Genomic DNA, 15,935 nt, shown 5'->3' with positions numbered 1-15,935 from the left:
AATGGTAACAGCAGTATGAAACTTGGAACTCAACCTCTAATATCTAAACTAGTAAAATTAATCTAGCTAGATAGATAATGGATGACAGTAGTTATTTACAGTGGCTAATAAATGTTAGGAACAATCAAATCCAATCAAAGTGAGTTTCAGTTTTATGACTAGAATATGATTATATCCATGAAAGGATTGTACCTATTATCTGAAAACTCCCCACAAACTTCTGTATTAACAAAAGGGAGATAAACTGATAATAAGAAGCAACAGGTGGGAGATATGCTAGAAAAACTGAACCAGATTCAGGGATACCAGGCACAGGACAAGGCAGGGATGAAATGCTGGAACGAAAATAGGATAATTAAGTGAGGTTTATTCCATCCCAGAGCAGATTACGCATTTCTCACCTGAAGAAACTAAGTAAAGAACATACTGTGGATACCACCAGCCTACAAGTGCTGACCAATCACACAGAGCTACCAGGAAGCATTTTAGTGCCTCATTCTTAAATATGGATAGACACCCAATAAGCCCCAGAAATATGACTAAAATCTCCAATGTGAAAGACTAAAGTAATAAAATGGACCAAAAGATATTAAAGAAAACACAGATAATACAGAGAACAAGAGAAAACATTAGAGACTGTAATTAGCATTTTTAAAGAGATAAGATAAGAATTTATAAAAAGTAATATTCTCAAAGCAAAAAGATTAAAAATAAAATAGCCAAAATTCAGTAAAGAAAAATAAAATGCCAAAATTGAGTAAACAGCCCGTAAGTGGAACTAAAAGTCAAAAAGTATACATATACTAAATAGAGAAGACAAGTTTGTTATAAAATCAATTTCAAAGGTACAACTCACGTAATAACGGCCCAGAAAAGAACAGAGAAAAAAGGGGATATAATCAAAGGAAAAATACAAGAAAAATTCCCAGTTCTAAAGGACATAAATCTCTAGATGGAAAGGATCCACCAGCACCTAGCACAATGATCAAGAAAAAAACCTACAGTAGATGGACAAATCATGAAATTTCAGAATGCTGGAAATAAAGAGAATATCCTGAAGTCTGAGAGAGAGAGAGAGAGAGAGAGAGAGAGAGAAGAAAGTTGGAATAATGATTTCAAAAGTCTTAGTAAAAATAATTTTCAATTTAGAATTCTATACCCAGCCAAGATTTTCGTCAAGCATGAAGTTACACATTCTTTCATCAAGAATAAAGATCCATGGGACTTCCCTGGCGGTGCAGTGGTTAAGAATCCGCCTGCCAATGCAAGGGACACAGGCTTGAGCCCTGGTCCGGGAAGATCCCACATGCCACGGAGCAAATAAGCCCGTGCACCACAACTACTGAGACTGCGTGCCACAACTACTGAAGCCAGTGTGCCTAGAGCCTGTGCTCCGCAATAAGAGAAGCCACCACAGTGAGAAGCCAGCGCACTGCAATGAAGCATAGCCCCCGCTCGCCGTAACTAGAGAAAGCCCATGCACAGTAACAAAGACCCAACACAGCCAAAAATAAATAATGAATAAAATAAATAAAAACGCAACCTTTAAAAAGAAAAAAGAATAAAGACCAGCAACATCACACAAAATTTACCTCCCATTCACCCTTTCTATCTTAGGAAGACCCCCATCAAAATATGAGACTTAAGGAGGAAGACAGAATGCAGAAAACATGACATTCAACACAATACAAAGACAAAGGGAAGTCCCAGGACAATAGCCGTTCAACAGGTCTAGAGAGCAACCAGCCAGAGTAGAGACGACCATTACTCCCAGGAGGAATGTCTCTAGGAGACCAAACACACACACACACACACACACACACACACACACACACAGATTAACAATCAAATTGTTAGATTACCTGACAAGTTTTACCATATAGAAAATCAACTTAAGAGGCTACAGAAGGGTGTGAGAAGACTTGGCTATAAATTTTAATAAAATTTAGCAAATTTTAAAAACCAAAAAATTTAAATTGCTGGATATAAAAAGAAAAAGGAAATGTATCCATAATATATTATTACCATCGTGTCAATACTATGCTCATCAGCAAACAATATTTGTTATAGTCATCACAATAAAAACATCAAATATGATTTAACCAAAAATTGAGATATAACTACATTGGGAGGTGCTTGGGGGTGGTGGTTAAGTGTATGAAAACTAAAATCCTCCTATTTCTTAATGGAAAAATCATTAGATAATGGCAAAAACTGATGATTCAAGAGACAGCAGTACATATTTCAAAAATTTAGAAATATGAAACTAATTATTAGAAAAACAGCTAAACTATTCAAAGTGGATGCCTTGAAAAAATAGGGAGTACGTAGGCCCAAAACACACGCACACCTCTCTCTTGCTTGCTCTCTTACTTTTCAAGAATCTGTGGGTATGCAACCTATAAATTTCTGATTGTCTTTTTTAAACTATGTATTATTTTTAAAAATGCACCCAAATTAAAATAATAGCAATGAAGATGGATATAAGTGGCACTAGATATATGGAGTAAGATGTGGATGGGGTAACAACTTTGAAAAAATAAAAACAAAACAAAATAATAGCTCTAGAGTTCTGGCTTAGACAATGATATCCTTTTTTTATTAGACAATGATATCTAAAATTTATCTTTTAAATTAAATAATTTCTAAAGGTAATTTTACTAGATTAAAACAATGTCATTTCTACTTTTGACTCAAAATTAAAAGGTACTATGTGAATATAATGATTTGGGGATGGCATACAAAAGAAACACGTTAATAAATTGGTGCTATTTTCTAACAAATTTTTAAAATGTAGTTTCCCCTTCTATACAAATAATTTCTTAGCATAGTGTTGTTTAATGCTTAGTAGTTCACCTACCATAAAAGAAAATAAAAAAATCTTCCACCCTCCCAAATGTAACCAATTTTAAGAACCTATCTCTTTTCTAAACCTTACTTAAAAAAATATATACAGAATGCTCTAAGTGAAATAATTAAGAGTGTAATTCATAGTTTAGCATTTGCATATTGTGTCCCTCAGAGCCCTCATTTGTATTGTTTTTTCCATCTAAAATACCCTTCCTCCTTACCTTATACTGTCCATATTATTCAAGTATAGTAGAAAGAGCATGGACTTGACATCAAATTGAATAGCTCAAATCTTCATTGCACCATTTCTAATGTAACTCTGGAGAAATTACTTGAATCTGTTTCCTCACCTAAAATATGGGTGTAATATCTACCTAATAGAAGTGGTAATGTAGATTTAGGGAAAAGCTATATAAGTATCTAACTTCAAGCAATACTCAACAAAATATTAATTCCCTACTCCTTCCCAACTCTTGGTTCAATTGTAACTCCTCGATAAACTATTAGACCCTGTTTTTCTTCCACCTTTTACTACACTGACAGCCTATGCCAGGCAACTCAGAATATACTATATATAATCTCAAACTGCTATTTCTTAATGTGTCTTAACTGTGCATGTCTAACTCCAAAGTAAGCTCCTTGAGAGTAAAGAACATATTTTCTTCTTCCTTTACATTTCCTTTTACACACAGTAGTCTACTGGATATGCAGTATGCACTTAACATATGGTAATCTAAGGGCTAAGGAACTAGGCAAAGTCAGGCAATGCCAAATTAAAAAAAATGAGAGACCCATGTATACTGATAATAAAGAAATTTATATCTACGTTAATACCATGGTCTTAATGCCATGTTGATACATAGGTCTTCCTCATTCTTTTTAACTGGGTACCAACACTGTCAATATATTCAAGATAGATGGTTGAGTAAAAAATTGTAAGGGCACATAATAGCATATATAGTATGATCTTATTTAGAAATAATTTATTTTTTGTCTATGCATAGAAAAAAGTCTGTGATTATGTATACCAACCCAATAATAGTAGTTATCTCTGGAAATGAGGAAGAAACACTTCATTTCTACTTTACTGACGTTTTTATTGTATGTATTTCTTTTATACTATGGTATTACTTTAATAAATTTAAGTGTTTTTGTGTGTTTTTTTAACGTGCCCACCTCTGTCTCTCTCACCTTTCCTCATGAAGTAAGGTTATCAGTACAAGACCCAAGTACACTAGTATCACTTGCAGCAGCAATACTTACTTTTTGGTTGAAAAGGGTTGTCGTTGTCCATCAAGTTGCAGAGTCACCTATGCATTAACACATGACATCAATCAATTTTATGAGTCACTTTAAGTAACACCAAATATACTGAAACATGATACTTGGGATTCAGAAATCTTGGGTCTAATTTCAATCTCCAGAAACTCACCATGTGACTCCAGACAAGGTAGCAAGGTAGCTCTTAGTTTTCTGCCCTATAAAATAAAGATACTTACTATTAGGGTGGATTTATTAAATTAAATGTACACACATTAAATATTTTTCTCTACAAAAAGTTTACCTTTTGAGTTTGATATACACATGCTACTCACTTTCCATAATTGGTTCATTCCTGAATGAATGCAAATTTTGTAAATAAAATGCTGAATGTAATAAGCATTTATTATTTGAAGAAATCTGAAACTATTAAACTACAAATAATTTTTGAAAGACACCCTTCTGTAAATGAGTAATCACCCTGTAATACATGCCTTAGTAAATCTGAATTTTGAAATGCTAAGTAACATTGACCTTTAACTGTTGCTCTTTACATTTTAGAAATAAATTAATATTATAAAAAAACACATTCAAAGAAATTTTTAGGTTTTGTTTCTTATCAACGCTAACTGAAAGGAACAGAAAATTAGTTGGATACACTTTATCATAGATTAACTCATTAAAAATAATTACTCATTGCCTCTGTACTCAATGTAATGTGCTCAGTTCTAGGGAAAAAATTAAGATGAATAAATCATAGTCCTTGCCTTCAGAAGTTTACAATCTAATGTCTACGTTTCTTTGGGCTTTTTAAAAAGCTGTTACATTAAACATTTTCAAAAAAACATTTAAATTGCTTTCTTTAAAACAGGAATTTCTGTTCTGAATTCTCATGCACATACACATTTTTTTACATACAAGATAAACATGCTTAAAAAACTATTTCAGCTATTTTAAAAAGTTAAAACTTAAACATCAATACTCTAAAGTATTAAGATAAATAGAGTTAACCCAGTTTCCACATTTGTCATAATCCTCAGAGTAGCAAAAGCAAGCTTTCTTGCTTTTTCCAATTCCAAATCATTTAGACTGAATTAGGTCAAAGGAAAAAAACGACTTTAACTCCAGAAGAACTTACTGGTATAAATGTTTGAATTACTATTACAAGAATCTAGTGAATTCTGTACTTAAGTAAATTCCCCTATTTCTGAGGTTTGGCTAATTAAAACCTCTGAACTTAATTATCTGAATAGTTATTGCTTGTCCCTAAACGAGAATTAAGGTAATGCATATGTCAAGTAGATAAATACACAACAATTCTTGCTCAGCATTAAGGACCTACTGCTACGAAGAATATAGAACATTTTTAAAGTCACAACTGTACAGCATTTGAGACTCATATAGAATCCTTTTATTAAATGATCATATACAATATCTATTGGTACAAATACCCTAAATTGGTACTAAATGTACGAGTAGTCTATATAAACAAGTCATATCCACTGCCCATGACTACAGCAGTACCTTTTGAGGCTGATAGCAGCCACCAAGGAGCCTCAGTTGGTACATTCATAAACACTCTCAGATGCCATTAGATCCATAACTTCAGTCTAAAGCTGTGCTATCCAATAAGGTAGTTGAGCCCCCCCAAAACTAACAGTTTTGGTGGCAAGGCAAGGAATTCCATGGGACATTAAATCATCTGTTAGAGAAATGGAATATCTAGCAAAATATGCAAGAAGTAGCTTAGAATCCCTGTAAGGGCAACTCCAAAGGGTCTCTAGGTTCTGCAACTCAGAGTTGGCACCAAAATAAGCGGAAAAGAACTCTCCACCTCAGCTACTGACAAGTAACTGACTAATTCCAAGTAACTGACTAATGAAAGACCTCCTCCAGCACAACCCATTCAGTTTTTGGAGACTGCATGTATAAATAATTATAATTTACATACATATATTTTGTTTCAGCTTTTATACATCTAAAATTCAACTATCTTTTAAGAGTTAATTCTACAAAAATTAAAAAAAACATTAGTGGATTAAAATAGTTACAATAGTAAATTGTATGTTATGTGTATTTTACCACAAAATAAAATATTTTAAAAATAGATACAATTTCACACCCACTAGGATGGTTATAACCAAAAAGACAAACAATAACAAGTGCTGGCAAGGATACGGAGAAATTGGAACCCACATACACTGTTGGTAGGAGTATAAAATGGTGCAGACACTGTGGAAAACACTTTGGCAATTCCTCGCAAACTTAAAGTTACCATATGACCCAGCAATTCCACTCCTAGCAAGAGAGAATTGAACACGTATGTGTACACAAAAACTTGTAGATGAAAGTTCATAGAAGTATTATTGATAACAGCAAAAAGTAAACAACCCAGGGCTTCCCTGGTGGCGCAGTGGTTGAGAGTCCGCCTGCCGATGCAGGGGACACGGGTTCGTGCCCCGGTCTGGGAAGATCCCACATGCCGCGGAGCGGCTGGGGCCGTGAGCCATGGCTGCTGAGCCTGCGCGTCCAGAGCCTGTGCTCTGCAACGGGAGAGGCCACAGCAGTGAGAGGCCCGCGTACCGCAAAAAAAAAAAAAAAAAAAAAAGTAAACAACCCAAATGCCTGATTAATGGAGAAACAAAATGTGATATATCTATACAATGGAATAATATTGTCATAGAAAGGAATGAAGTACTGATATATACTACCAAATGGATGGATGGACCGACCTTGAGAACATTATACTAAATGAAAGAAACCAGTCAAAAAGACCACATATTGTATGATTTCATTTATAGGAAATGTCCAGAAATGGCATATCCATAAAGGCAGAAAATAGAGTAGTGGCTGCTTAGGGCTGGGAGGGTTGGGGGGAAAATAAGTAGTGACTTCTAATGGGTATGGGGTTTCTTTATGGGGTGATTAAAAAAATGTTTTTTTGTTTTTTTTAAAAAATAAATTTATTTATTTATTTATGGCTGCACATGGGCTTTCTCTAGTTGCGGTGAGTGGGGGCTACTCTTTGTTGTGGTGTGCAGGCTTCTCACTGCGGTGGCTTCTCTTGCTGCAGAGCTCGGGCTCTAGGCGCTTGGGCTTTCAGTAGTTGTGGCTCATGGGCTCTAGAGCACAGGCTCAGTAGCTGTGGTGCACAGGCTTAGCTGCTCTGTGGCATGTGGGATCTTCCTGGACCAGGGCTCGAACCTGTGTCCCCTGCATTGGCAGGCAGATTCTTACCCACTGCACCACCAGGGAAGTCCGAAAATGTTTTAAAATTGATTGTGGTGATGGGTGCACAACACTGTGAATGTACTAAAATCACTGAATTGTACATTGAATGGGTGAATTGTATGTTATGTGAATTATAGCTCAATAAAGCTGTTAAGCATATAATAAGCTGGTAGGATATAAGCCTGGTGGTGATGGAAGTCCCTACGTGGAGAAAGACTACCTAAGAAAGACGCCAACAAAGAGAATAGCAAAACCATAAGATTATGGAGTAGAGAAAAAGAGGGTAGGACAGGGAGACATTCAAGTTCTTTTGCTACCATTTAAACACCTAAGCCATGCTTGGAGGCAAAGTACCTACTAGAACTTTTCAGTTAAGAGAGGGAATAATTGTTCATTTCTGGTCAAACTACTTTGAGTTAAGTTTCTGGTACTTACATTGAATTCAAGATTAATAATACACTTTCCAACAAATTACCCCAACATTTTTGAAACTAACAGACCTCTGGGAAAATACTTATATTCCAGATGGTACAAGAAAGCTCTAAAACAATACATTGTTTTGCTATCTAAAATATTAACATAAGCATACTCCAAGGATCATCTGAATGACTACCTTAAAATGAAGCTCAGTTACATAATTTCAGTACTCACATTTTTAAAAACTGAGATATAACTGACATACATTATATTAGTTTCAGGTGTACAACACAATGATTTGATATATGTGCATATGCAAAATTATCACCACAGTAAGTCTAGTTAACATCCATCACCACATATAGTTACAATTTTTTTTCTTGTGATGAGAACTTCTAAGCTCTACTCTCTTAGCAACCTTCAAATATACAATAGTCTTATTAACTGTAGTCACCACACTGTATTACATCCCCAGGACTTACAACTGGAAGCTTGTACCTTTTGACCACGTTCACCCAATTTTGTCCCCCTCCCCAACCACCAATCTGTTCTCTGTATCTATGAGGTGTGTGTGTGTGTGTGTGTGTGTGTGTGTGTGTGTGTGTGTGTTTAAAGATTCCACATACCAGTGAGATTATATGTTATTTGTCTTTCTTTGTCTGGCTTAGCATAATGCCCTAAAGGTCCATCCATGTTGTCGCAAATGGCAGGATTTCCTTCTTTTTTATGGCTGAATAGTATTCCACATTTTCTTTATTTGTTCATCCAAAGATGGACACTTAGGTTCTCCCATGTCTTGGCTATTACAATAATATTATAACATTATATTACAATAATGCTGCAATGAACATGGGAGTGCAGATATCTTTTTGAGTTAGTGTTTTTGTTTCCTCTGGATAAATACTCAGAAGAGGAACTGTTGGATCATACCAGTACTCATTTTTTTGTCTGTATTTACTACTGCATTGTCATCAAGTACTATCACTTTTACTGCTGCTGGCTAATAATAAAAGAACAGAGGGAGGGAATATCTAAATGATGCATTTATACTAAATGCAAGGAAAATGACAGTATTTATGGTTAGCTAGAGAAATGAAGGTATTGAAAACGTTTAAACAGAAAAATCTTGCTACTGTTTATACAGATATGAATCATGGATATGAAAAACTCAAAAAAGTAGTCAGTGACTTTGTTTCACCAAAATACATTATTCAATGTATTAAAGTTGATTCGAATGGCACTGATTTTGCAGTTTTGATTATTTTGTTTTATGATTGTACAAGAACTCGAATAATATTTAAACATTTTAAGTAAGAGGGTGTCTGTGAAAATGTTTTCCTTATAATAGGAATTAATTGGTACCGTACTCAAATCCAAGAAACACTGGATTATACCTTGGTTTCTTAGACAATTTCACTGGCACCTGAACAATTCAAACTCTCAAACCAGGTTTTGGGAATAAATCACATATAATTTAGAAGGAAAATATAGACTCATCATCTTTTCTTTGTCCAAGAAGCTTTTATATTGTGGAAATGATTTATTTTTTTGAAAGCCTGAACACACGAAGTCCAGGTACATTTTGGGCAGATTTTTAATAACTCTACTATTTCCCCCCTAATTTAAGTTCTCAACTTTTGTCTGTTGACTTTCATACTTCATCTATATGTAGAAAATAGCTAGTTGACGCTAAGGTTTAAAATTCATTAGCATAATACTTTGCAAAGATTGTCTATATTTTAAAACATTTTAAAATTAGCTCTTGGGATGGACCACCCCTCTAATAAAATTTACTTTCTGCAAAGTAATTTTTAGATCATATTCAGGGTAAAGATTTTATCTATAAGATGTTTTTATTGTAATTGATATGTAAAAGATATAACCTGGAGAAAAGACAAATGCATAATTGGCCTTTCAAAGACGAACTATATAATAAATGTTTTAATAAGTTTCCTAAGCTATTCTTTAAAAAAATTATTTATTTATTTGGTTGCACCATCTCTTAGTTGCGGCAGGTGGGCTCTTTAGTTGCAGCACGTGAACTCTTAGTTGCAGCATGCAGGTGGGATCTAGTTTCCTGACCAGGGGTCGAACCAGGCCCCCTGCATTGGGAGCACAGAGTCTTATCCACTGTGCCACCAGGGAAGTCCCTTTCATAAGATATTCTATAATCATTAATTCCTAAAGTAACTTCAGGGAGTATATATTCTTAATTAATTCACATTTTAGAGAAGTAAAACTGATCCACTGGGAAAATATCAAGTAAAAATATGGAGCACAATTATGGGAATACTGGACATAGGGGCTGAATGACTGAGTGGGAATTTGAAGTCTACCACTTTCTGGTTGCCAAACCTATAGGATATTTAACTGGCCTCTTTGAACTTAGTTTTTCTATCTGTAAAATGAAAACAGTAATACCTTCCTTGCAGCACTACTGGAAGGTTAAATGAAGCACATGAAAAATTATTGTACAATACTTTGTATTATTTTGCTCAACTTTTCCTTCTTTACTGAAAATCATACAAGTTGATGAATATAAGCACTAAAAAGAAACAAAATTCTAGTTCATGTATAGAACTGTTAAATACTGTCACAAATAAAGAACACCAGATCAGCAGTTCTCAAACTTTTTTGGGCTCAGGTCCACTCTTCATTCTTAAAACTTATTGAGAACCCCAATGAGCCTTCTGTTTATGTGGATTATATCTATTGATACTTACCATATTAGAAATTGAAACTGAGAAAAAATTTAATATATATTAATTTACTTAAAGTAATAATAATCCCATTACATGTCCATATAAATATTTTTTAATTAAAATAACCAATTTCAAAAACAAAAAATTTAAGGAGAAGAATGACAACGATTTACATTTTTGCAAATGTCTTTAATATCTGTCTTAACAAAAGACAAGTGGAGGGCTTCCCTGGTGGCGCAGTGGTTGAGAGTCCGCCTGCTGATGCAGGAGACACAGGTTCATGCCCGGTCCGTGCCTGGTCCAGGAAGATCCCACATGCCACGGAGCGGCTGGGCCCGTGAGCCATGGCCGCTGGGCCTGCGTGTCCGGAGCCTGTGCTCCGCAACGGGAGAGGCCACAACAGTAAGAGGCCCGCGCAAAAAAAAAAAAACCAAAAAAAACAGTGAGAGGCCCGCGCAAGTGGGTTCTTTTATCAGCTTCTGGAATGTATTTTTTGTTCTTCTAAGTATATACAAAGACGTACACCATGTCTAAACACTTATTAAATACCTAATAAAACTGGTTTCACTATTTCTTTATTCTTATGTAAATTATTTCTAAAATGACTTATAAAAGATGAAATAAAAATTGTCCATTGGACCCAGATGGTACATAGGGATGACTACTTTTCCTGATATACTATTATTTAAAACACTCCTTAAAAGAAAACTGCTTTGCAATGAATGAATTTCAAAAGTCTAGACACATGTTTGATACAAATTACTGAGTAAAACAAGTCTTCTGGGGTCATTATTTAAAACAACCTGACTGAAAATCATATATATTTTAAGTCCTTCTCTGAAGCAAGAAGAAAAAATATTCAGGGCTACGTATTTAATTAGTGAATATGTCAAATATTTCTGATCTTTGAAAAGTCACTTTTGAAATAAAATACATTTTCAATATAAATTTCCAATACCCTATCTGTCACTAAAACTATGGGTTACTTTCTATTCACAAAAATTGCTATTCATTTAGGTATTGCCCCTGTCCAACTGGTATAACAAGAACGACAGAAAAATTTCGGTATGGATCTAAATGTCCTCTTGAATAAAGAAAACAAATTGGATAGAAGAGGAGGTACAGAATTATATATCCTTTCCCCTTACTCTCCTCTTCCACTAAGAAAGCTGATGCTGAGAAGTAAAACCCTGGGCTGAAAAAATCAGATTGGACTAGAAAACTTAACTGGGGAAAAGGGGTTGAAGAGAAGAAGCTGAAATTTGGATCCCTTCAACGTAGAACTTTTTTCAACTTTTCAACATGCTTGGAAATAATAACAATATTATTTAAATACTAAAAAAGTTGAAAAGATATGAAGTCTTTAAAAAATATTTTACTGAAGTATAGTTGATTTACAATGTTGTGTTGATATGAAGTCTTAAATATTTTAAATATAAAGGAAAAGAGAATTGAAAAGTGTTACTTATATATTTTAGGTGAGTCTCCATGCTTATTCTCCTTGACCACCTCACTCTCATAAAAAATGGATCACAATATAGTGAATTAAGCACTGGGTGAGGAGTCAGAAGACCTAGGTTCGAGAATTGGTTCTATCACTCCTAGCCACATGACCTCGGTAAAGTCTCCTCCTTGAGGTTGTTTCCTCACCTTCTAAACAGTTCTATCAACACCCCACAGCCCACCTCAAAAGAGGTGATAGCCATGAAATATACAAATGCAAGATACAACTGCAGTGGGACTTGTACAAATGTTAAAACATCAAGGGCACACAGCCTTAATTTTATAAGCAACCCAGTGTCTTCATAGGCTTAGTAAAGCTTCTGCTTAAGGAGACAGTTTGAGTTTTCACTGTAACCCCCCAAAGCAAGACACATCACAAATGCTAAGACCAGACCTCTGTAGTTAAAACTCTACTTCTTGGTTTTAATTTTATGTTTAATGGCACTAAAAGGCATTAAAAATCACAGTTCAAACCTGAAAATAATAAAAGCAAAATTTAAGTTCACAGATTAAAAAATCTTTGCAAACAAAGAGAACTCCTTGGATGTAGACCTCCTGTGCTTGTAGAAGCTGGTTCACTTGACATTTTCTGCTCTGATTTCTCCTTTTTTAAAAAAAGCATTAAAACTTGGGATGAGTTAAGAGGAACTCCCTCCGTGTCTAGAGAAGGATAAAACCTCAGAATGAGATAATTTTTTCCGTCTCATTAAGTAAAACCTGCAAAGATCACTGTTAAAAAACTGTCTCTCTAACTCCACGTTTCTCCTCAGGGCTCTTCTCTAGACAATAACGGAATGGAGCACGATTTCTATGACGGAGGAGCGAAGTCCCTTTGGCAAGAACAAGGGTGTGAGCATTGAATGACCAGTAACCTGGGTGGGGGGGAATCAGGACAGAAAGGAGGGGCCCAAGAGACCAGAAAGTTCGGAACCCTCTCTGGTCTCTATTCCCATGACTGAAGAGCCGTGGGGATGGGCGGGTCTCGCCAAACATCGGCATCATATATACAAAAGACCAAAGGGAGTTGCCTCCAGAAAGAAAAGCCAAAACCAGGCTGGGACCGACCGACACATAGGCCCCGGAAGGTGAGGAGGCAGCAGTGGCAACCGAGTGACCCCGGCCCTCAGGCCGCCAAACGCTGCCGCCAAGCAGCTACCTTTCCGAGATGCCTCCCCCCGCCGGACTGGTGCAAGATGGTGGCCCACCCGCCACCGCGCCGCCAAGTCCGTCCCCTCCCCCGCGCCCTGGGCCATCCTGGCAACGCACGCCAGCATCCAGACCCTCGACCTGCAGTCCTCACGGCCGGGCCACCTCAGCTGCCCTCAGAGTACGGTGGCCATAGCCTCGCGGGAGAGCCCCTGCCTGCTTCCGCGCGGCGCAGGCGGGGGCGGGGGACACTTACCGCGAGCGGAGCAGGTCGGCCTGACTGGGACTCGGAGGAGGAGAAAGAGGAGGAGGAAAGGGAGGAGCGTGAAAACATTAGGCGGCGTCCACAGCCACAGCCTGGGGCGACTCTCAGCGCGGAATAAGCACCTCAGAAGAGGGTAGAAGTATATAACTACGCGCGCTGACTCATGGGTAGACGCCAGCTTCTCCCCCGCCCCCCAAACATCCGGGTTTCTTTTCTAACTGACCAGGGAGGGCGGGCGCGGACATGTGCGTGGCCTTACACATTCTCGAAGGCAGCGGTGCTCTGCCTGCGGGTGGTGGGCTGTGGGCCGCAGTCCGCGGGTCAGGGCGAGGGTCTGGGCTGATGCCTATCTCCTCGGCCAGACCACTGTCTAGCCCGTGTTGCAATCCCGAAATCAGGGCTACACATGAAATGTGAGCACATGGAAACGTGAATTCTGGGTCCTCCCAGTGTGTAAGGGCTAGAAGGACCAATTAAAAAAAAAATACTGTACCCAACAGGTGAAGACATAAATCAGATGAGTAAAAGGAATAAAAATCAGGTTATTTTAAATAATTGGTTAATTTTACCAGATTTGTTTTTAAAAATATGATTTTGGTTGCATCTCTGTTATTCCTAACTCAGTCATATAGTCGTCTGTAATAGTTATTAAAATGTTAAGAAAAAAATACATTTACAAGAAAAACACTTGCAAGATACTGCTTACACAAACATATTCTAAACAATGTGTACTAAACAGTATAGAAAATGTTCTCTCCCAATTTTCCTCACAAGGTCTATGGCACTAGTGTTCCTCCTCTCAAGACTTAAAATCTTGCCTCAGTAGTTCCTTAACACACATGTAAGTTCAATCAGCCACTGAACTCTACCAATTCTTCTATTTGAGCTAGTTTCTTCTTTCTCACCTATACTGCTCTTTGCTACTGGCCCTGATAGACAGAGAATGATCAAAATAACAAACTTGGAAAGTTTAAAGTTCCAAAATCTTAAAGTATTCATAGATTGCTCCCCACTTCTGGACAGGCTGATAAGAAAGCCCAGCTCCCTCTTCCATGTTGTCAGTAGCAAACTTAAAACTAGCAAATTTACAGTCCTGGCGCCTTCACCCTCGCGGGAAATTTCTAACTCGCAACTCTCCAGCCTGACTCCTCCTTGGGCGCAGGTGGGAAATTTAAAACTTGCAAACCTACAGCTAATGAGGGAGTGCTTTTCCCCAGTCCCCTGCCTAAAGACTATAAAGGCCCAACGCACTCCCTCTGCTTCTGTCTCAAGACAGTCCTGACCATTTTGGCCCCCCTGCTTTCCGTGGGGATAAAATTTCTCTCAAATTCTGTGTGTAGTGTCATAAGCCTGCACATCTGAACTAAAATTAGGAGGAGGAAGAGTCAATCTGCCTCAGAGGGAGGACCAGAAATTGTTTATAAAACAAACAAAAATCCCAATCCAATTTATTCTTTCTTCAGGAAAAATATAACAGCCAAGAAGACTGGAAAACTCTGGTCAGCAAATTTTCTTTCAAAAGGAAATGTATATGAGAAGCCAAATTATAATAAAAAGGACGCCTGGTGAGAATGGAATCAGCACAAGGGAAATTGTTTGGATGATTTTGACTACTCTATCCTTAAAACTCCTCTTGACTAACTTGTCCACGTGGTCTTTTTTTTTTCCAGGACCACCATTCATCAGGATTTACTCCTGTATAGCCTTTTGTGGGCAATTTTTAATTGAGATAAGTTAACATAAAAATACACCATTTTAAAGTGTAAATACAGTGATTTCTAATATACTCACAATATTGTGTAACTATCTCCACTGTTTAATCAGAACATTTCCATCATCCCCCAAAAGAAACCCCATACTTATTAATAGCCACTCCCAATTCCCTCCTACCCACACACCGTGGCCTTTTTTAACCAGTGGAGGGAAACAGAATCAAGGGTATCCCACAAAAGATGCAACACTCACATGTTTTTCTACTTGAGTTTGGAATAATTTTTTATCAACTTTTTATCAACCAATTTTGTGTCTCTACAGATCTGCCTGTTCTGGACATTGCACATAAATAGGATCACAGTATGCAGCTTTTTGTGTCTAGCTTCTTTCACTTACCATAATGTTTCTGAGGTAGCTTCATCTATGTAGTAGCATGTATCAGTAGTTCATTCCATATTTATGGCTGCATAATATTTTATTGTATAGATATACCAATTTTTGTTTATCCATTCTTCAGCTGATGGATATTTGGGTTATTTCCACTTTTTGGCTATTATAAATAATATAGCTGTGAACATTGGTGTACAGACTTAAAAAAACAGCTTTATTGAGATATAATTCTCTATTGAGATATAGACATATATTCAAATGAAAATAAAAAATTATTCCAAACTCAAGTAGAAAAACATGTGAGTGTTGCATCTTTTGTGGGATACCCTTGATTCCATTTCCCTCCACTGGTTAAAAAAGGCCATTTCTAAGCAAAATGGTGATACTGTGAAACAAGTTTGTCTGCTACTCCTTTTCCTTCTTCCCTTTCCATGTTTCTTCCCCTACTGCCAACACAC

The 15,935-nt window shown here is 36.8% G+C and overlaps 1 protein-coding gene across 1 annotated transcript in view; it reads right to left on the bottom strand.

The window, feature by feature from the left end:
* Nucleotides 1–13,502, bottom strand: part of ZNF280C (zinc finger protein 280C) — a 54,405-nt gene extending 40,903 nt beyond the window's left edge. Inside the window, exons 1-3 of the mRNA XM_060137453.1 lie at nucleotides 13,366–13,502; nucleotides 4,283–4,328; nucleotides 4,114–4,160 (exon numbers count right to left, since the gene is read on the bottom strand). Of these exons, the coding sequence (XP_059993436.1) occupies nucleotides 4,114–4,144 (31 nt within the window). The 5' untranslated portion in view covers nucleotides 4,145–4,160; nucleotides 4,283–4,328; nucleotides 13,366–13,502. The remainder of the gene's footprint in view (nucleotides 1–4,113; nucleotides 4,161–4,282; nucleotides 4,329–13,365) is intronic.
* Between the last annotated feature and the right edge of the window lie 2,433 nt (nucleotides 13,503–15,935).

The sequence above is a fragment of the Lagenorhynchus albirostris genome, chromosome X (assembly GCF_949774975.1).
Source record: "Lagenorhynchus albirostris chromosome X, mLagAlb1.1, whole genome shotgun sequence".
Classification (NCBI taxonomy): Eukaryota; Metazoa; Chordata; class Mammalia; order Artiodactyla; family Delphinidae; genus Lagenorhynchus; species Lagenorhynchus albirostris.
The sequence above is the reverse complement of the archived record's forward strand: the minus strand, read 5'-3'. Positions and strand labels throughout refer to the sequence as shown.